Source organism: Alosa pseudoharengus, unplaced genomic scaffold (genome assembly GCF_046254945.1).
Source record: "Alosa pseudoharengus isolate Yale_2024_CS ecotype anadromous, Long Island Sound unplaced genomic scaffold, YU_APseudo_1.1 YU_APseudo_1.1_scf_13, whole genome shotgun sequence".
NCBI lineage: Eukaryota > Metazoa > Chordata > Actinopteri > Clupeiformes > Clupeidae > Alosa > Alosa pseudoharengus.
In genome coordinates, this window is record NW_027468598.1 from 11,006,587 (window position 1) to 11,028,480 (window position 21,894).

Sequence of the window (21,894 nt, forward strand, 5' to 3'; positions counted from 1 at the left end):
AACAGCATGCCTTAGAAGCTGTGCACAGCAAGGCATGCTTCCTCATTAGATTACGGCAAATTACAAAAAAAAACCAGGGAAACTGGTTCATTTACCTGCAACGTCTAATTGAATGCGTGTTTCCAAAGCCAATCTGAAACAATTTGGTCTGTTTTTGTTGCTCTCCTGTCTCAAGATGTTGTCAAGAAAGGCACATTGGTAATTAAAATAAGATAATAACTGGCAGTTTTATAACTGATTTTAGCAGCCTGAGATCTCGTAAAAACCTGGTCTATTAAAATTATTAAAATAGAGAGGGAATGCAGATTTCTCATAAAGACATGTTCTCACAATGCATACATAGGGCCAACTATAAAGCACAAGTCCCAGGTTTCCTATATTGTCAGATAGAAATATTGATTTTGAAAAATCATACCATTTTGTACATCTTTAGCAATGCTGTGTTCAGTTCATCTCTTCTGTTGCCTCTTTAACCTGTGACCATCATCCTTATCCCTAACTGTCTGGAAGGGAGTTGGCAGAGAGGAATACAGAAGGGAAAAAAACAAGACCCTTTTCTATGAATTCACTGTTTGTCCACATTATCAGTTCACTTTAAGTCCATTTTAAGCAACCTTTCTCCTCCACTTCAATTGTAAACCAAGCTCAAATGGACCTCAATTAATAATGGAACAATAGAGAATTCTCAGTGGAGTTAATGTGTCTGCTGCTGGGCGCTCTGTAAAAGCGAGAACAGTGAGAATGTGTGGAGGGGGTGTTGGTGAAAATAGGAAAAGAAAGGGAAAGGGAGAGAGACGTAAGCGGCTTTTCTGCCACTCTCCTACAAGTTGTACCATATTTGTAAACATCGTTAATCAGAGATTAGCAGATGGGGACGTTAATTGCACCTGTGGAAATAACATGACCCCAAAGGATGATTCTATTTACTGCCTTCCGAGGGAGCTCATAAAAAGAAAGGAAAGGGTGAACATGGTGAGGAAAGGAGGGAGGTGTTGAGGCCTAGAGTGAGAAAGAGAGAGAGAGAGAGAGAGAGCTTTTGGATAAAAACACCGATCCTTTGCCCCCCTCCATCCATCCTCACCATCCACGCCCCCCCCCCCCCCATCTTCGCACCTTATGTGCGACGCCAATCTGGCTCCACAGTGCATTTCTCCCAACTGACTCAGACCTGGAAGTGGAACTTCCAAACCACCTGCTCCTCACACCCCCAAACAGCCACACACATTCACAAACAAAAACACACACCTTACATCCAGACGGGACCTCCTCAAGATGACTGCAGGAGTGATTGCTGCGGTGATTAATCATCCTATGGGATAAAGGAACATTAAAACTACACTACATTAGTGTGGAGGCCTTGTGTATATGATATTGCACCGTAGTGTGGAATTCGACACGACTGTGGCATATCCCCCTGAAGGCAACTGCACGTACGTGGGGCGTATTTACAACCATGCATGTCAAGAAGTCACTCTCTTGGAACTTCCTCTTCCGATTCTCTCCCCCTCCGAGGGAACCGCAGCGTTCCGTGTTGCCGTGACACAACATCCAGAGCAACAGAGGCATCTCCGCCGCCACCGCTTATCAGCCCGCAGGCAACCCTCCCGTACCCCCTCCCCTGCACCCCCCCCCACCCCACCCCCAAACACAAGGTACCATTACGGAGAACACACACCACATCTAGCAGCCCAATACAATCCAAGAATTAACATACTGGATCAATCAGGAGCATTGCATGCAGTGATTGCTAATTGATGCGCTAATCCAGTGGTTAAGTACTATGCAGGAGTGCGGGGGAGTGTGTCGAGAGTAAACACCTCGAATCGCCCATCAATGTGTTGATTCTTCCGACAGAGCCAGATGGAGCAGGTGGAGGTAGCTGGAGATCGCAGATTGGCGAGGACAATACGATAGTGTTGAATGGAGGTTGTTGAACCCAGACCCTCTTACTTAAGACTCATGGCAAACAGTCCGTCTCAGTGTCTCTATACTACTACCCAGTGGAGCCAAAGATCACATGATCAAGAGGCACTTGCTGAAGACATTAATTCAAGATAAATTACACCCCTGACATGCCATTGGATTCCCATCTGTACAGGGACACCTTGCCAGTCAGCCAGCGTAACAGGTCTCAGTGAGATGGGAACAGGTCAGATGTGGGGATGTTAAGAACACTTGCATATACGCTTCACTCACAAAGTGGTCAACTTCGAGTACAGGCTCTAGTAGAAGCAGGATGACTACAGTAGAGAAATATATAGCAATCTACATCAAGCAGCTGAAATTATAATGAACTATTATTCTCTAAAAATCAATCAAATTGTGCATTGCAAAAAGAAAAGTGTGAATTTCTTGGAAATGCATGTGAATTATTTATGAGCATGTGTATAAAGTGAATCAATGTATTTATGTGACACAAAATGTACACATTGTCTTGCACTTTCAAACTAACAGTGGTAATGTTTGAAAGATTTACACTTGTGATGAGAGATGGGACTAGCTGATGAGTAGTTAAATAAAAAATATTACAGCAAGGTGACGGTCTACTACAGATGAGTAATACATGCAGAGCAATGTAAAGCATAATGTTACCAATGACTTGTGCTCCAGCACATTGCTCACAGTAGCTGTTACGATTGACAGGAGTAGAACAAAAGACAAAAGGCAAAACATGATGGAAAAGAAGGATATGCTTTGCAATTACACTTTGTAATATCTTAATAGCGACTCCCTGGAATGCTGACCTTACGGTTTAAAGTTATCCAGTGCTAACAAGGTTTCTTTTTTGTAGAAGGCACAGCTTCATAAGGTCAATAAAGGTTAAGGTCTTGTGGTCCTTGTTTTCTGTCTCCTCTTTGAAAAAAAGCTGGAGCAGAAGACCGAAGAGTATGTTGTGTGGCACGCTACTGCCCTCTAGTGTTGAAAGCATATCCATTTCAGGATTTACTTCACTTCAGAATTTACAAGCTGTGCTTTTTAATCTGCTTTCCAAGCATACAATAATAATTTTTAAAAAAGAGTACAAAGGCAGAGGAAGGCACTAAAGTAGCTACATTACACTGCTCTTATCTGATGCTGCCGCTCTATCAATTCATATATGCTGCTAAAGAACTGCAGCAGAACGAGAGGAGCGCAGATTTACAGATGGAACAGCCTTCTGCAACGATTGTGTTGATGATAACATCAATTTTGAACACAACTGGCCTTTCAAGATCAGTGCACTTTGAGAGTGCTGGCTGCCTGCAGAGTTCTGCTGAGTCATCACGAGTATGCATCAGCCGTTAGTCATTCGAACGGCATCTCCACAGCAGAATGCACACAAATGCTTAATTGATTTTTTTTTGACACGTAAGAACACCCGGGCACTACCGGTACATCTGAAAAGCATGCTGGCTTTGCAAGCAAGCAAGCTTCGCTGTTTGAAAGCAAATCAGTGACATGATCAAATGGTAATTTATTAATGGCTTACAAAAACAAAATTGCATAGAGAAAAGAGAGCAGAGGTTGATAAGTACAGAATGTCCCTAGTACTGACAGTGTATCCTGATTTGAGGTGAAGTGTCACCATTTGGCGTTTTTAATATTTACGCATTAGAGTATGGAGCATCAGTCAAGGGAAAATCAAGATTACATATTTTAAAAAAATATGTCATAGAAAAGCACAGCAAAATTCTCTATCTGTCTCTCGTTATCTGCGCATAGATCAGTTGTTACTTTCCAAACAATGTCAGTTTGATAAGGCTTGTTGCAAGTATAAAGACAAAAACAAAGTTTTGATGTCTTACATGCAAGTGACACTGGAAATCCAGAGAAAAGTGCAGAACATATTCCAGGAGCAACATTCCCTAACCTCTAGCTCAGGAGCAACATTCCCCAACCTCTAGCTCAGGACAGACCGCATAGCCTCTCACTGACTTCCCACAGCTTCTTAGCCAGACCGTCATCCCTTGCCTTCGCACTAACTCCCTGTAAGGCACATGCGGAGAAGTAGCGTCCGCTGAACGGCTCAATACCTTCCTGGAGGGCGCAGTGAAGGGTGGTCTGGGCACCGGCCTCTGGGTCCAGGAAGAAGAGCCGGGAGAAAGGCACAAAGAGCAGCCGCTGCCACAGGCTCAGGTTGCGGGAGAACTCTGTGCTGATTACCCCTGGATGGCAGAGAGACAACTGAAGAATGAAACTGCACTGATCCAAGAATGTTTTAAGGACTGAACTGCTTGAAAAAAAAGGTCAAAATATTATACTGGCAAAACATGCTATTATTTATCACAATATAGTGGGTTTGATTTATTAAGAAGAAATAAAGCAAAAACAACAGACATCAGTTCAATGTGCATCACCCCCTGAGTGAAGTGGTCTGTTGAGTAAGTCACTGGAAATTAGCTCAATGGCAATGACACTGACTCACCTGGGTGAAGGCTGTAGCAGGTGACATTGGTGCCCTCCAAGCGGTTGGCCAGTTCACGGGTGAAGAGGACGTTGCACAGCTTGCTGTGGCAGTAGGCCATGAAGCCGTGCCAGCTGGACTGCCCTGTCACCAGGTCCTTATGGGCACTCAGGGTGGCGAAGTCGATGGTGCCCAGGCGGTGGAGCAGCGCCGACACGTTCACCACGCGACTCTGTCCGCTCTGCTTCAGCCGCTCCAGGAGCAGGCAGGTCAACAGGAAGTGACCTAGATGGTTGACCCCGAAGACCAACCCAAATCCGTCCTCCGTTTGACCTGTCCCCATGAGCCCTGTGTGCAGAAGGGTTGAGGGGAAGTTAGCATCAGGGGTGGATTCTGGAATCACGCCACCCTGGACACAAAATAGTCTTACACTACCCCCATCCAAATGACAGTGTCCAAACAGGCTTGCTCTGTGTCGCCCAGACTAAACATCCACTAAAGTTAGCATCACCACTGGCCAGCTGTGTGGTTGTAATATCATGTGTCTACCACTGTAATAATGAAAGGCATGTAATGTAATGGTGCATTCAAGACAACTGAAATCCCACAGAATCCTACACACATCCACACAGTCCACAATTTGTTCAGTGTCATGATTCATGTGTCAAACACCTGACATCTGTCAAATGATGATGGCCTAGATATGGGCTTTTCTGTAAAAACACCAGTTGTTATGATCCTCCTAGGTGAACAGTGTGAGGTCCAAGCCAAATTTTGGAGCAGTCAGCTGGGTTTTTGGGGGGCCTTGGTAGGCCTGTTTATTTTGTCACACCTTGCAACAGGTAATATCTGAATAGTGAATCCCTGGAATTCTGACCTTACGATTTGAAGTTATCCAGTGGCAATAATGTCTCAGCTTCATAAGGTCAGCAAAGGACAGTAAAGGTTAAGGTCTTGCGGGCCTTGCTTTCGGCCTCCTCTTTGACTATAATACGTTTTATGGCACGTTACTACCCTTCAGTGCAACAGGTAATCATTCAAGACACAGTCAAACACCAACGACAACATGATTACCCTAACCTCACACCTGCGTTGTTGATGAGCAAGTCGAGTCGAGGCTCTGTCTTCAAAAATGTCTCGGCGAAGGAACGCACCGACTTCAGACTCGCTAAGTCCAGCTGCATGTACAGCACTTCACTGTTTCCACTCTCCTGGATTCGAGAAGATGCGAGTTAGTTTGCCGTTGTACCAACCTAGGTGCTTATGCAGCACCTTGACTGTATTTATGTATAACAATAAAACCAAAAAGGATAAAAACGTATTACCCTCCTAATGTCATAAACAGCAGCTTCTGCTTTCTGTTTGTTGCGACAGGCTAGAATGACACGTGCACCTCTCTTGGCTAGGTCCATCGCTGTGCTTTTCCCAATACCTGTATTGCTGCCTGAATAACAAGTGTTTTAAGTTGTTTTCACACTTCAGCATTTTACTCATGCTTGTTCATATATACATGCTATTAACGCCAATGGGGGGGGGGGGGGGGGGTGTTAAATGTTAACATTATCAGAAACGTCATATTAAAAAAGGTGGTCAAGCATCGAAACTTCAGGTAGCTTCTAACTAACGGTAGCGGTATGTATTAGCGACCAATTAGCAATCTTACCTGTCACAATAACAGTTTTCCCTTTCAACATAGCACTGCTTCTGCAGCGGGAACCCTTAAACAATGTGTAGTACAGCAACAAATACAACACGATCCCACCTGATAAAACAGTTAAGAAGACGGACATAATGTCAAAGTTGTAGTCACACTTGCGAAATATTGGAGTAGGCGATTAAGACGCCTCAGATCTAGGCAGAGCTCCTATGTTTTGAAAAGTGCATGCCCCGCCGACCTCAAACACTTCCGGGATTCTGTGTTGATGTCCACAAGATGTCGCTATGATACAAATTGTAACTACACTCACTTTCTTGAGGTAATTCACGTTGGGTGGCATCATACCGGGAAAGTTGGTTTAGTTAGAGCAGGGGTCTCAAACTCAAATGAGCTGGGGGCCAATACTGCCAACGTCATCTGATTGGAGGGCCGGCTATTTCTGAAAATGCAATGTTCTTTTTTTCAAATACCACACAAAACTGCAAACAGAAAGTGCAAGTGTTTTTATCTAGTTTTAGACACCTGTGCTAGCAACCTTAGCTTATAAATAAAATAATGATAAAATAAATATTAATACAAATTATAAAATAAATGAAAAACATAAAAACAGGTATGTGTGTGTGTGTTTCACACCAAATAAAAATATTTCCTCTCTTTTTTAAACCTGGCAAACTAGGCATCAGGGTTAAGAAAGCAACACCATTGGATTTTTATATCAAAATTTCAAAAGGCCATGGCTTGAAAGTGGTCACAGATAAAGTCCTACTGTAAATGTAAAAATCTTTGAGTAAAACAAAAGTTTATGAAGGGGGTAAATTTACCCATCTAATTTGTCACTGGATGGCAAGCACCTCAAATTATGCACCTTTCAGTAAATACTGGACAGGTTTACTTTCCTTTTTTCATATTACCCACATAACAAATTAACAGGAAAACACCTAAGATGTATACCAACACCTAAGATGTTGTGGTTTAGTAATAGATTACTACAATATAGGCCTACAATAAAGTATTCTGGTCAAACAGTTCCTATCGCGGGTAATCTGCAGTACCCAGAAGTTCGCATCATATTGCGGGTGACTTTGTAGTTCTTTAGAGCCCTATTTCTACTAGCCCTGCTGTCTGTACCACATCCATTACGGACACTCATCACGATTACCACTGCAACCTCCAAGCTATGTTGGGCAGAGGGTCGAAACAAGCATGGTATGCTTAGTGGACACCGTTGTATACACGCACCTCCATTCACAGACGCACCGTGACTATCACTGTCATAGACGATCGATCATAATCTCCAAAAGGATATTCTCCTTCAGAATTAGAATAGGTGAATAACATATCTTACCTAAGACTTCATCACACGTGAACGTTTTTCAACATTTGGTGTAGGCCTATTTCTGCTTAATTTCTGCTTCAATTTCTGCAACACCATATGGCCTGCATCGCTTCCGCGTCATTACATAGCCTATGCACGTCTTTGTGTTTCTCGCGTGTAGTATTTCCTGAAAACTTTGCGCAGCGATTTTGGGTTTGAATCAAGCTCTGGATGTCTTGCACATAGTGGAGCAGAGTAGGCCTGCAAATGAGATTTGTCACCGTACCTGGATCTATCGTCTATTTTAATCAGTATCGTTGTTTGTCGCAATTAATAGCCTCAAGGGCCGGATTACATAATTATTTTGTCATACGTCGCGGGCCGGAATTGGGCAGGACGCGGGCCGGATTTGGCCCGCGGGCCGGGTGTTTGAGACCCCTGAGTTAGAGGGCTCTTCAATTGGCGGCCCGCGGGGTCATTTGTACTGGCCCTTAAAAAAAAAAAGTAAGCTCTAGCAAGCGCATGTGCTGTTCTCCACTCTTGCATCTCTCGCTCGTAGCCACTGCACCTTAGTCCATTGCACAAGTTAGACTAGCCTACATTACAATCCATTACATTTGTACGTAAGTTGAACGTAAGTTCCATCTTAGTTTAGTTTCAACCTAAATTGGCACTACGTTGGAGTTTATGAACTACTAATATTTAACAGGTTGCACCACACAATAGTTTCTGTCAACAATATGCAAAAAAAAAAAAAAAAAAAACACTTGGTGGAAAGGAGCAGATCCGACTCAAAGGGAATTTCAAAGTATTTCTATATAGCCTGGCTATTTTTTTCGAAACGATAGCGAAAGAAAAACTTGGAGTCTCTCTGTCCATTTAGTGAATGATGAATTTGTGCGTAGCCTATTGCCGTTGTCCTTCATTTCTTCACGTCTTACAACATAATGCAATAATAGTCTAGTTAAGTCAGAAATGAGTCTGTCTAAAGGCCTTTTGGAAATCATGTGGCATGACACATTAAATGCGCACTCAATTGCGATTCGAAGCAAAAACTATCACCGATAGCCTAACGAAGGTATAGCCTAAATTGCGTTTGTAAATGTGGCGACGGCAAAACGTTTTGTGGTTAAAGTGAATCGTAGACTATATAATAACCAAAGGAGATGATTTGCACCTCCGTTCACCAAATAAAGGCCGTGGTTGTGTTTCTACAATATGGTGGCACAAAACGTAATTTCTGTCAGAAACCAAGTAGGCTAAATGTTTTCATTGTCAACGTGAACTATGTTCAGTAGGCTATGTTTTTCATTTATTCAAGCAGTGACATTTGGTATAGGCTAATGCATGGTGTAACGTGACGTGCGTCAGAAAAAAGATGGGCCTGTCCCTCTCAAAACATGTTAAAATAGTGTGATTAGAAAAAAAACCCCGGGGGAGACACCCCCGGACCGCCGTGTTATTATTAGGCTATTATGACTGGCCTGCCCCCACTGCTAAAAAAAAATCTAGAGGTCACGGTCATCTCATTAAATGATGGGAACGTCAAATGTAACAAGTAGGCCTATACGTCAGAAGAGCTACATATGCGACTGATTACACATTTAATTCACCAGAGGGGTATTTCACAAAGGCAGAATTAAGACATCCAAGATAAGTAATAAAGCGAGGTTTGACATAGCGTTGTCTGGTCATCCTAGCTCAAATCGTTTCACTAATGCCAATCTAGGATGAGTAGGAGCGACTATGTCAAGCCAGGTGTAAGTAATTCAGGATGTGTGCGCGTTCTCGTTTCTGCTCCAAAGTGCCCACGGTTGGAATAAAAAAAGACGCGGAAAATAGCGTCATTCACACAAAGGGAACAACGGCTTTTGACATAGACTAACAATTAAGTGAAGTTGTCCTTTTTGGTATGGGGAATCATGGCTATTTCTGTAAAACAGCAGGAGTAGGCGTGGTAGACCAACTGAATGCAAATTTACGTATGCACCCACGTGTGAGTGCTTCCTTGTCTCGGAACGCAACGTAAATAAGAAAGCGCTTGCCACTGCAAATATGCACATATATGATATACCAATATTAATATTGTAGTTGAAAATACCTTCGAAAACTTGCCCCTCCACTCCCAATCAACTACAGTAGGCCCTAGGCTATTCAATAAACGTCTATCAATAAAATAAGCAAACAATGAGTACCTATAACCTATGTTAATTATTATAAGGCTATCACAATTAAAATAATAACCATATAGTAGGCAGACAATCTGTTTTGTTTTGCGAGCAAATACATTTAGCAAATAGTTTATAAATGGAATAAAGCTCTTTAAAAATTAGCATGGAGGTCTGATGTGAATGACAGCTAGCAGAACCAATAAGACGACATAATTACCATTAGAATTAATTTAGCTTGGCTGTTAGCCTGGTCGGGACCAGGCTAGGTGCAGAGAATAAATCCCCATGGTAACTTATGTGCCATCTCTTTTGTGAAACCAAGTCAAGGCTAAATTCATCCAGGATAACCTAAAAATCCCAGCTTAATCCCTTATCTAGGTTTTGTGAAATACCCCTCTGAACAGTGTTTGAATCCTGTTTGTACTCACTGGAAATCACATATTCCATTACTGTTATCTTATCACAGATTTCATTCATATTAGCCATCAACAACCAGTTAAAGATGTTGTTATGCATGTACAAAATACAATATTTGAACACCCATATTGCTGCTGCTGTACTTCATTGTATCTACAGCTGTAATGTGATTACTCATATTTCAAGCCGCATTTCTCCGGCCCCTCAGTTGTGATGCTTTTCATGAACAGGCCCCCATTAATGCCCACCCTTCTAAGTTACATAAATGAGGTCAGCTGTTTTAGAAACCCAATGATGAGCCCTCAAATGCTAGGCCAGTCAGACTGGGGGATGGCCCACCTACATTTCTGTGTGAGTTGCTAATCGTTGATTCAGATTGTGACAAAGGTCACCTTGTGAAACACAGTATTGCCACTAATTGCAGATGTTTTGACACATTATATTATATACCATTAATGTCAGATTAGTGAAGTCAGAATAGGCAGGCAACTGGAACCACATCAGTGCATGGAGAGGAACGCAGTGTAGATTATACACTACTGATTCCATTATATAATTCATACTGAAAATGATACTGATGCATTCTAAAAATAGACAGATAAAACAGGACACTTTTAAAAAGGCAACACACCCTACTGGCCCCAGATCAGTTATAAAAAAGCAACTAAATGAGAACTAACCCTTTTTGACAGGGTGTCACAGGGTTCCTGTTTGCGGTCACCTGCCCTTTTTCTGCCAGTGGATTTCCTAGAGAAAGGATCAACCTTTGCAATGTACTGTAGACCAAAGTGCAATGTGATACCTATTGAACACTATTTTACAGATTGCATATCATACACCATATATGTCATTATATATACAATATGAAGTACAATTATCTTGGGTTTGGGTTAAGCGGTTTGGCATGGCTCATGTTCTGTTGCATGTTTTGCTAACCTTTCTTCATACTTACACAATGTCCAACGTATGTACTTATTTCAGACACAACAATGGTTACAACATGCTTACAGCCACACACCCTTTAACACAAGCAGACAATATCTTGCTTTGTACTTAAAAATCTTTATGTATTTACACTGTTATAATACAGGCAAAAACCTTTTTTTCCATGTACAGAAATGCAAGAATTTTAAAACGAGATCTAAAACGATGTGTCTATTTACACAAGCTATTACAGATGGGACAGGACATAAAGACAGGTTTTACCACAAAGTTTTATACACAAAGAGAACTTAAAACTTAGGAAGTCTTGTCAAATTGAAACTATACAACAACGTATATGTACAAGGTGTCCTATGCCTCAATCGCGGAAAACTGAAATGCCTTGTATGTCCATCACATACAGTTATCAAACATACACTTGTGTGCATGTGTGTGCAAGATGATAACAGCTACCTGCAGTGCAAAAGTAGCAAAAGAAGGTATGAATATATTTTACCATCATAAAATAGAATGGGATTAAATGAGCTGATTGAAAGAGAACACATATCAAAACATCCTATACTGGCACAAAGAGGACAATATGATACTCTGTGTATGAAGATCAGGTGACAAACTCCCAAATAGCGGAAGATAGCACCTTTTCAAGAAATGGTTGTAACGGCCTTTGCATTATTTGAATTCCATTAAACAAAAAAGAAACAAAACAAAAAAATAAAACAATGTGCAAAATTAAATGGCTCATGAGACCTCAAAATACCTTGAATTCAGATGAATGTATGAATGTCACAAAATGAAAGTTGCTTCGTTTTTTTCCCTATGCAAATAGGCTTCATGAGCTTCCCTTGGGGCATGGTTGTGGCAGCCGGGATCTAGGGCACCGAGTTCGAGTGCAGCACGGGCACTTGCTGTGACGAGAGAGCCCGGGCGCCTGCCAGCTCTTGGGACTCCTGGACGGGGCAGGCCATGTCCTCTTGCACCTCCATCACCACCTCCTCCACCACCACCACCTCCTCCTTGGGCTGCTTGGCGGCGAACTCGGCGATGCTGAAGATGAACTGCAGGCAGCCCAGCTTGACGCAGCTGCCGTGGTGCAGGAGCGCCGTGCCCTCCCAACCGGCTCCGCTGCCCCCGATCAGGCTCGAGCTGCTGGCCTTGCAGTTGCACTGGTGCCTGGAGGACTCCGCCTGGCATTGGCTGCTCATCACGCCCCCTGCTGGCAGAAAGCCCTCCACTGCGTCCTCCGCCTCAGATTTCCTCTTCTTACAGCGACCTGTGGGAACGCAGTGAATAAGTGATCACACAGCTGATGGTGGGGAAAATATCCATTTTAATATTAGACTGTATCATGACACAGCATTCCAAAAGCTCCTTAAAGATGGAACTCCTAATGGTTTGAACCCCCATTAATCAGGAATTTAATACAGAATTACATTAAAACTCAAGGGTCCCCAAACAACTGAAACTGATACATGTATAAATGTGCCCTACAGATGTATAAACCATGCATCAACTAAGCTTGAGAGTCTCTTAGTCGAACAGCCATTCTATTCCAGAGCATGGGGGATACTCACGGGTGATGCTCTGCACTTTGGAGACCAGACTGCTCGGTGGGGTGGGAGCCACCTTCTCTGAGAAGTCACAAGAGTAGAGGACGTTGTCCACGGTGGTCCCGTGCTCACTGTAGTTCAGTAGCTCATAATGCTTCGTGTTCTGAGGAACCAAAAGAGTGACAGGATGTAGACTTGATAGTGTAATTCCAATAAGCTAAGCTTATTAGAGGAAGCCCAATCTAACTATTTTGTCTATGGTATGTGATCTGCTATACTTTATTAGCACTTTCAGTATGCATGTGGCTGGGTGTTGCTTACCTCATCATAGAAAATACAGGCATGTTTTCCTGAAACATAATTGCAATGACCATATTTGGTAAGGCACACGTCCATTTCAGCACCTGGAGAATAGACGTCAAGTGGACAGTGTTAGCCACCCATGTATGTACACAAAACCAAGTGCCTGAATGTTTATTCATTTTTCGCCAGTCAAGTCTTACCGGTTCCTATGTACAGGGTCCTGTAACGCATGCTTACAGCTTCCCCTTTGCCCAGCACAGGATAAAACGCAGCCCGCGCCTGAACCTCCTTCTTTTGTGCTGTAATGATAGCATAGATAGTACACATTACATAATAATAATAATAATATAATTTCATCGCATACATACACAAATATAAAACAATTGTATTTGGGTATTCCGTACCCTCACTTCAAATGGCCATCTTAGAATGAACACTTGCAACATTAAACAGAGTTTGTCCAGTCAGGCTAGAGAATGAGGGCAAGAGAACAAGGGCTACTGTAGTCTTACCTTCAGAGGGCGGGGTGGGGGTAGGGGGAGATGGAGAGGCAGAAATGGGAGAGGGCGCCCCACAGGGTTTGGGGAGCTGGGAGACCTTCTTGGGGAAGAGCTGCTGGATCCTCTGCCAAGCCAACATTCGAACCATGTCTTCGTCCAGCTTGCTCAGCTCAATGTCTGTCCACAAAACAGCATTTACAATAAGCACCAAAATACAGGTACACTTACGCAATAGCATTGAGTGCTCACTAGTGGGCATTGTGAAAAACACCTTGGGTGCATCCTGGTTTGAGCTGTTTTGTCTGTTCATAAAGAGTAGCACTGAGTTGAATGAGCCTCACCTGGTTTTCCTTCAACTACTCCTTTCAAGCAGCCGGACAGAGCTGCTATTGCTGGAGACATGGACATGCTACCGGGAGACACCTTCCCCCCTAAGTGCAAAAAACATGACATTGAGAAATGGAAAAACACTGTGGTCTAAATAACATGACTAAGCTTTTAGCTCAATGCATTGATAGCAGTCTCTCAATGGAGGTCAATGAATCTACATTTCCGACTGATTTATGTAAGACTGCTAAATAACATTATGTTATTACTTTGTTGGTAGTGTAGTGGCTTTGTTGGTAGTGACTATGATGTCCACTGAAAAATCAACTTGGTTTTGAGAGAGAAAAAAATCTGTCTGGAAAGCATGTTTGAAATCATTTGAAAACAGAGACTCAGCCTCCAACTAGCCATAAAACCTCTGCTCTGCCCTGGCTGGTTTGTGGAAAGAGATGCCATACCTGAGGGAGGTAGAGGGGATGCCAGCCTGTCCGTGGGCTTATCCTGGATGGGTCTGGGCAGGGTGAAGGTATGCGTGTCCACCACAGAGGACGAAACCTTGGCACCACCTATACTAGCCACCTCGCCAGCCAAGACCGAGCTGGCACCCGATGATGCCGGTGACACCAGACGGGGGCTCTCTCTCTGAGCGCAGACGCTTAAGGGAGGGCCGCTCTTCTCAGTCTTCACGCCATCCGTCTTCACATGGTTGGGGAGCGATGGCTCCAGCACCGACGGACTCGGCAGCCTGGTGGGCTTGTGGTCACCCTGCTCCGTTACCTCATGCACCACGGGGCCATTGGCCTTCAGCCGTCCCTCCAGCAGGCCGTTGAGGGGCCTGCAGTCCTGGCAGGGCTTCTCGCTCGAGTCACTGCACCGGTCCAGTTGTTCCGAAGGGGCCTGGGGCTTGTGGACGACTGGAGCCCCCTGGGGGCCAACGCGAGCACTGCAGGGCTTGGACAAAGGGCTGGGTGAATGGGTCCTGTGTGTGGGGCTCGGGGAGCTGAGCTCGTTGGCCTCCACACAAGGCTTGACATCGGCCTGATGGCTCTGCTTGGAGTCCCGTTTTGAGGATGGCATCTGCTTGGCAGATAAATGTCTCATGACACTGCACTGAAGTGCAATGACACCACGAAGCCACTGCAGCACAAAAGGACAACAGTTAGAATGACACAGAACTAAATAAAATGCTCATCTACATAGAATAGACATACGAGGGAATACATAGCCACTGGTATAGCCACTGTGATAACGGCAGGTGCTGGCTGGATGTCAGGAGTGCTCACCTCTTGTTGCTCGGCCTCGTTGGCAGAATACTGAAGGGGTGCCTGATGCTCCTTTTCAGGAACGCCGTGACAGATCAACTCCCCTTGTCGGACTCCAGAAGGTTCTGGAAGGGGAGGGGGGCACTGGTACTGACTCTTAATGGAGTCTGGGACCTGAAAAAGATTTAGTTAAATTAAGTTTCATGCTCTATACTTAATTTGTGCAACTAAGAAGGATATAGTTCCTAATTCTGCTTATGAGCATGGAGGACCATGCCAGCAATGGTAATGGTACCTTAAGTGCCAACTTGCTGTGATGAGGGCCCTTTCGGTGGGGCAGGTTTTGTCTGTGGGCCAGCCGCAGGAAGTCAACCTTGACAGCATTCTGGGAAATGCGGTCCTGGAACCGGTCAAAGAGCTGGCACCGATTGCTGTAGGTTGTACTCCTCTGGTTCAGCTGAGCAAGAAAAGGATGTTAGTTCACAACACAAAGCCGCCTCTCATATTCAACACACAAATTACTATCAGGGGATCATAATTCACTATGTATTCACTAGTAATACGTAACAAATGGAAATGTGCTGGTTAAGTTCCTTTGTTACAAGAGATTCTATATTGTTTTCTGCTCCAAATTAAAATGTGCAGTCTGTTTAAAAAGTAAAATGTGTAAAATACTGTTTAATTTGGGAAAATTTCCCTTCTATACTTCAGGGTGCTGAGCATTTCAAATGCTGATTTTGGTAGAGACTCACCACCACATGCTCAATGTGGTTTGGACACATCCATCTCCCAGTGGGCATGGCAGTGAGAGGCGGGTCCAGACAGTCCATGTGGAACAGCAGGGGGCAGTAATCGCACTGGACCAGCGGAGCAACTCTGCAGCTCCTGAGAACAGCAGAGGAAGACGAGCAGTTTTAAAAACATGTTGACTACTGGATCCAGAGATTGCCCGAAAAGGGAGAGTCCAATCTCAGGGTGAAAAAGTATAATGACAGTAGGGTCTGGACTTTTCCACCAGAAGCTGTTTTTTGGTTCCCACCCAGTTTCATGAGCAACATTACAAAACCTATCTCTGACGTTTTAAGAGAAATACCATTTCTATGACCTTTTACACTACTAGTACAAACAAATGACATTTGCAATTTCAAAATGACTTTACTCCACACTGGCTGGGCTAATTTACTGAACTAATCAACCCTTCCCATGAGTTTTCTAACAGGATAGGTAGTCTCCATAAGGAAATCTCTGCTGGATCTATGCTATAACGTCTGGTATGCAAGTAAGTAAAGTTTATTTTTAGAGCACATTTAACCACAGCTCGCACTGACCAAAGTGCTGTATATAGTCCATTAGCTAAAGAATAATAAAATAAAATAAAATAGATAAGTAAATAAATACACATACACATCAGTGATGCATTGCATCTTACTCATTAAAATCAAATAATGCATATATTTGAGGGTTAATCAGATTGTGATGAACAAATACGGAACATGCAAAACTATGTAAATGTATGAAAATGCAGGTGTCTAAGATGACCAAGCAGGTTGTTGGACCTGTCAAGTAACTTTATGAATAGCAAATACTGAATTGAACACTTTCTTTTGTTCATAGTGTTCAAGATGTCCTACCTGCTACAGGAGTAGCACAGCCTGACTGGCAGTGGGACCAGCCCACTGGGGTCCAGCTCGTGCTGCTGCCTCTTTACATTCTTTCCGGTCATTTCTTCTTTCCGTCTCCGCTTGCTGCTTCCTGGAAGACCACGGACATTGTGTCATTAATCAGATTCATTCAACATTAGATTACAGTGAGAACATGCATCAGGGGCATTTATGCTAAAGGAATGCTTGCAGCTTGTACACTGCACTACTGCTTCCAATGTGGTGAAGTGAGGACAGATGGCTGCTTCTGTGAACTACAATGGGCTATTGGCAATGGGTTGAGAGTGTTAAGTGATACCACTCTGCTGACCTGGCAGCGCAGTCGTGCAAGTGAGCTCGTTGGGCAGCTGGAACTGCGTGGGGTTCTGCTCCATGGCGGCAGCGATGAGCAGCTCGAAGGGACGCTTCAGACGGGGTCCCCCCGTGGCCCCGTCCGTCTCCGAGCCCGGCGCGTCTTCCTCAGGGTCCAGCATCTCCTCGTCGGCGTCGTTGGGCTCCGACGGCGTGGGGGTGTCCGTGGAGGCGTTGGAGGTCGGGGTGCCAGGTCGGCTGCTGGGCCGACTGCTGACCCGGCGCTCCAGGAGACGGACCTGCGCCACCGCCACCCGCAGGCTCCCGCCGCCACCGCCCGGCACGGGGGGCAGACCGTCCAGACGCAGCGCAGGGCCCATCCCGGCGCCCGCACTCAAGTCCAGCTCGGCTGCCGGGGACGATGAGCGCTTGGAGAGCGGACACTCCAGCAGGCCGTTCATCTGCTCGGCCTTCTGCTCACGCTTCTACACAACACACAAACAAACAAACAAACAAACAAAAGTCAGATACAAACAAGCTCAGTTGGCAGACTATTTAGCCACACAATAAGGGCTACTTTCCCAGACAATATGCACTGAGACTCCACAATGGTGGAAATGTTCAAAATCTACACAGATCTGTTTCACAAATCAAAGACACAATGGTTAACTAGGATGAATTTAAATTGGTATGGTAACTCCAAAATAAACGGCACAAACTATACTTTGGTGCCAAACAATGTTCTGTTGTGGCCAGGACTATACTCACTGTTCAGAAGAGATGGTAATATGATACACTAAAGTACATTGTGGCAAACAAGTCAGTAAAATTAAAAAAAATCCAGAAATCCTTCTCACCTTCTTGTGAACATTACAGCGATGACACATCCAGTCTCCTGGAGGAAGCATTTCTTCACTCAGTGGGGGATTGCTGTTCCCAAAGTAAAACACAAATATAAGATACATTACTTTCACAACACAGCCAAATGTGGAACACTTCAGAGGTACAATACAGCAACTACCCTTTAAATCAGGATTTTTAGATATTCAGCCAAGGAAATTGGAACATTGAGTAATGCAAAAGGCATCACAGTATACTATGGTAAAAACTCCCTTTACACAACTGTTAGGTCAGGACAAACTATTGATCAATATCTGATTGGTCAGGACAAACTATTGATCAATATCTGACTGGACGAGAAGCATTACGTGAGTCGCAATATCCCAAGAGGATGAACCAACAAAAATCCAAATAAATGACAGAAAACACTATTTGATGTCTTAATACTCAGTTGGCAGTAAAAGTGTTTTATAGAAGCAATATGGCATTTCTGATTGTGCCATTTGTTGGTAAAGGATATCCCCACAGCAGTGACTACCTGCGGCACTCTGCTGAATATGCGTTACCAAAGCCACTCTCACAAGTGCCATATTTTATCTAAAGCTAGAGACTGCCAATAAGTTGATTTCTCGATGGTATAGCCAAGGAAGTCATGGAGTCTGTTAAGAATTGTAGGGGCTGATAACATAACGTTACATGCAGCCGCCTTTACCGTTATCAAATAAATACCCAAAGTGAATTTTGATGATGTTGATAAGAATGTATTCTGTGGTATATACACTACTGTGTAAAAACATTATACCCCAATGATAGGAAACACCATAAAGTTATTTAAGAACAATGAACTAAACGGGAGCCAACAATCTTTTGCCACCAACCCCTGTGACGCTGACTATGACAACACATACATCTATACATATTTGAAGTGTTCAAGTATTTTGAAATGTGTCCTGGATCAGCATTAATATATTGCTTGAATAACATTTATGTCTCCTTGCATGCTCAGAAGTCTGACATCTGTATGCAAAATTAGAAAAACAGTCTATGTCAAATTGCATTTCTGTTGGAAAAACCACCTGAATAAAAATAATAACAAAGAACCAACGATGCTGCAACTATGCTGTCTTGTCTCCCTCTAGTGGAAAGCATTACACATAGCCAAAGGATATCCAGTGACAGGAGCATGACAACAAAGGGAGTGTAATTGGGCTTTTAGGCCCATGCTGAACCAAGAGTATTTCCATAATAAAGTTTTAATGACCCATCAGTATGGTCCATAGACAACGTTAAAAGTTGATAAGGGGAGGCTATAATGAGTGTAGACTCTTCTCAAGTATGTGATACCTTCTTAGAAATCAAAAGTAAATGGCTATGCTAATACACCAAACAGCTGCTTTTGTACAGGTTACATCAATTACTTTTGCCTGAACTGCAAACAGTGATCTATATAATGGTTTAGTTTGTGATCATTGGATCATTAACATGAACATCAACATTAGCATACAATTATTATTCTGAGGTTTTAGCACACAGACTAGCTTTGCTGTTAGGTGAAAGCCTTAACAACGATAGCCTCGATTCCCATCACAATGTGACATGAAGTGTATTAGACAGCTCAGGTTGACTTGACAGAATGACAGATGAATGGTGCCAAGGTAAAAAAAAAGAACTTTTGAAAGAGGTCACTATACCGTGTAAACAGAAGCACACTGACAAAGTGCAAGGCTGACTCCGAGTTTAACTTGCTCTTTACCATCAGCCTTAGGTGCTGCACAGTACACATACGGTAAATCTAGCAACGAGATAATGGAACATGAACAGCTTTAAACAGATACTGTGCGCTGGTGGCTCACTGAATTAACTGTGAAGTCTGTAGAGTGCAAATGCCTGGGGCCCAACTGCAGCTCCCCAAACGCACAAAAGGTGTCGATGATGCTGGCTGCATCTCCAGTAAAATGCGTTTCTTTGTAAAAATGATCATTTACTATGCTCATTGTACAAATGAGGTGGAGTGACAGCCTCTCTAACTCTCACGCGGTCCAAACATCACTTGACTGGCCACCTCATTTGCTGACTGTTATGGGAAACATTTGCTTTAAGGTAAGGGAAAGCTTGAAAAGTCCACGCAGACGCTTACAGACAATAAAGAATTCAAAGTATCAGCTTACCAGCACTGCAAATGAAAGGCGGCGGGACAATGATCACAACACAGAAGATCGCCTCCCTCGCGGCAACTATCACAGGTATCGTGGTTATTGGCTCTCCCACTTCTCCGGGGTTCCCTTTCCGGTTTTCGCTTCTTTTCTCCATCCTCAGACTTTGGTGGTGCAAGCAGCGTCTGTATTTGCTGAAAGTGGATACATTTAACAGGTCACAGGTTCACTTAAAACGCAAGTATATGCCGTTTGCGGATTGGCTTCCAACAGCGTAAACAAACATCCAAAAGACATGTTGTACCAAGCCATCATACAGCTGGCTAGTGCATATGTAACGTTGCAACCAGCGGTTAATTCCCAGTTTGTATCCATATAGCTGCTACAGCTTGGGCTACAACATATCAAGTTTGGAGTCAAGCTACTCTCACAACTGTCTTCGCGAGCGTGGCCAGTTTAAGCGTTGATTAACATAGCTGTGAATTACCTTTTCATACGCCCAATTAACCTGTATATACTGTACATTAACGTGTACATGGTGTGCTTAGGCCTTGGCATACCTCATCAGTGCACTGGCTATAAATAACTGAAGTGCCAGCAAAGTTAATTATTGTAAAACTGCCTAGCACTGCACTGTACTTTTGAGTTCACTGGTAGCATAGCTAGCTGCTACTTCGAGCAACTGATTTGGATGGTTATTTTGCAAGTACCTCGTTCAACTTGACCAGCTCTTTCTGGATAGAGACAGTTTACAAGTGTGACTGTATCAGAATAAAATATAACTTGAATGACATCTTGCCTCACCTCCATTAGACCCCCAGACGTATCCAAATCGTACACAATCCTCGGGGTCTCCATTTTGTCCCACATTCATCAAACGTTAGCACAATCAAGGCTCCCGCTGGTAAGAATCCTTAGGTTTCACGGTCTAAGAGAGTGTGACACTCTCTTTTAATCGGCAGTCGATTGAAAAACAAACGTGACAAGGCTTCTTGACGATGCTTTCATAAATGCAGAGAATAAAAGAGAGTAATGCTGGCTGTGCTAGCCAAGGTTAGTGTCGCTGCCTAGCTAGCTATTTAGCTAGCGACCCATTTCGACAAGCAAAGACAACGTTAAGGGTACTTGCTGTTAGGGTAACAGAGCTACGAAACACAGCGAACCATAATGTCAAAGGATCATCAAAAGTGCATAAATTGTAGGTTTTCCTTTCAACCCGAGCTTTGCATAGGCTTACCACGTTCGAAATAGTTATTGTTTATGCGGCCTAGCCTATGTGATTCTTCTCTCTGCTCCTGCAAAAGCTGCTGGTAAGGATGCTAGTAAAATGAACAAAACAGCTTGCTTCCATTGTTGTCAATAAGCAGATTCCAATAATATGCAGAAAAAATGTTCCCTTAGTTTAACCGACTGTTAAAAAACGCAAACATGTTATTCGCCGCACACTGCAATATCTGAAGTATTGTTATGAAAAGGCAACCATCATTGCTTGCTAGCACAGCTAAGCTAACATTCTCTCAATTGAGTTGGCGCAAACGCGAACGAACTGACGTGTGAGCATGCGCATTGGGTTGTGAAAGTCGGGCTGGTCGGGCTCAGTGTTTGAATTAAAGGAAAAAAATTACGAAAATAATTCTGCTTAAATTGTTACACATGAAATACTCATACAAAAAGTTCGTAGAGAATGTTATGTAGGGTATTTTGTATTTTTTTGTAGTACTGGCGCCTGCGCTGCGCATGCTCATGGAGAGCATTGCAAATGGAGACGAACTAATTATCAAGTGTTGACCTCAAGTTACCGTTTTTCCGCCCTCATAGGAGCTTTTCGGAAGGGAAAGAGACTATGTAGGTATTTAGGCAAACTGGGATAAACTGTAGCAATTTTACAATGATAGAACGAACGATAAGAGGCCGAAGAAAAAGTCGGAATCGAAATTGCTTGCTGCTGCATCGCATCATCCCAGCAACAGTCCCTATCAAAGTACAATGGCGTCTCCCAAGTCTCGCGGGCGGCACGTCAATAAAGAGATGTAGGCTACATAGTAGCACCAGAGTGAAGCCGAGTGGTTCCGATCAGGGGTCTTTGGTAGCACCACTAATGCCATCCAAGCCGATACCTTGAAC

At 43.5% G+C, this 21,894-nt stretch overlaps 2 protein-coding genes across 5 annotated transcripts; both read right to left on the reverse strand.

Annotated features, from left to right (window-relative positions):
• Window positions 1-3,437: 3,437 nt before the first annotated feature.
• Window positions 3,438-7,505, reverse strand: LOC143121637 (dehydrogenase/reductase SDR family member 13-like). Of its 3 annotated transcripts, XM_076282111.1 has the most exons (7): window positions 7,387-7,505; window positions 6,352-6,480; window positions 6,048-6,146; window positions 5,710-5,828; window positions 5,472-5,595; window positions 4,406-4,732; window positions 3,438-4,145 (listed from the first exon to the last, which is right to left on the reverse strand). In XM_076282111.1, exons 3-7 carry the CDS (start codon window positions 6,076-6,078, stop codon window positions 3,886-3,888), a joined length of 861 nt encoding a protein of 286 aa, XP_076138226.1. In that variant the 5' UTR covers window positions 6,079-6,146; window positions 6,352-6,480; window positions 7,387-7,505; the 3' UTR covers window positions 3,438-3,885. The 3 variants fall into 3 exon arrangements, with proteins under 3 accessions (XP_076138226.1, XP_076138227.1, XP_076138225.1); XM_076282112.1 differs by lacking the exon at window positions 6,352-6,480; XM_076282110.1 differs by lacking the exons at window positions 6,352-6,480; window positions 7,387-7,505 and having other exon boundaries at window positions 6,048-6,297.
• A 3,481-nt stretch (window positions 7,506-10,986) lies between these two features.
• Window positions 10,987-21,894, reverse strand: phf12b (PHD finger protein 12b). Of its 2 annotated transcripts, XM_076282114.1 has the most exons (16): window positions 21,008-21,894; window positions 20,575-20,698; window positions 19,786-19,964; window positions 17,635-17,707; window positions 16,797-17,262; window positions 16,457-16,577; window positions 15,578-15,710; window positions 15,121-15,282; window positions 14,847-14,999; window positions 14,022-14,700; window positions 13,578-13,667; window positions 13,249-13,413; window positions 12,937-13,035; window positions 12,755-12,837; window positions 12,458-12,596; window positions 10,987-12,156 (listed from the first exon to the last, which is right to left on the reverse strand). In XM_076282114.1, the coding sequence occupies exons 2-16, from the start codon at window positions 20,638-20,640 to the stop codon at window positions 11,756-11,758; spliced, it is 3,009 nt and encodes a 1,002-aa protein (XP_076138229.1). In that variant the 5' UTR covers window positions 20,641-20,698; window positions 21,008-21,894; the 3' UTR covers window positions 10,987-11,755. The 2 variants fall into 2 exon arrangements, with proteins under 2 accessions (XP_076138229.1, XP_076138228.1); XM_076282113.1 differs by having other exon boundaries at window positions 20,575-21,894.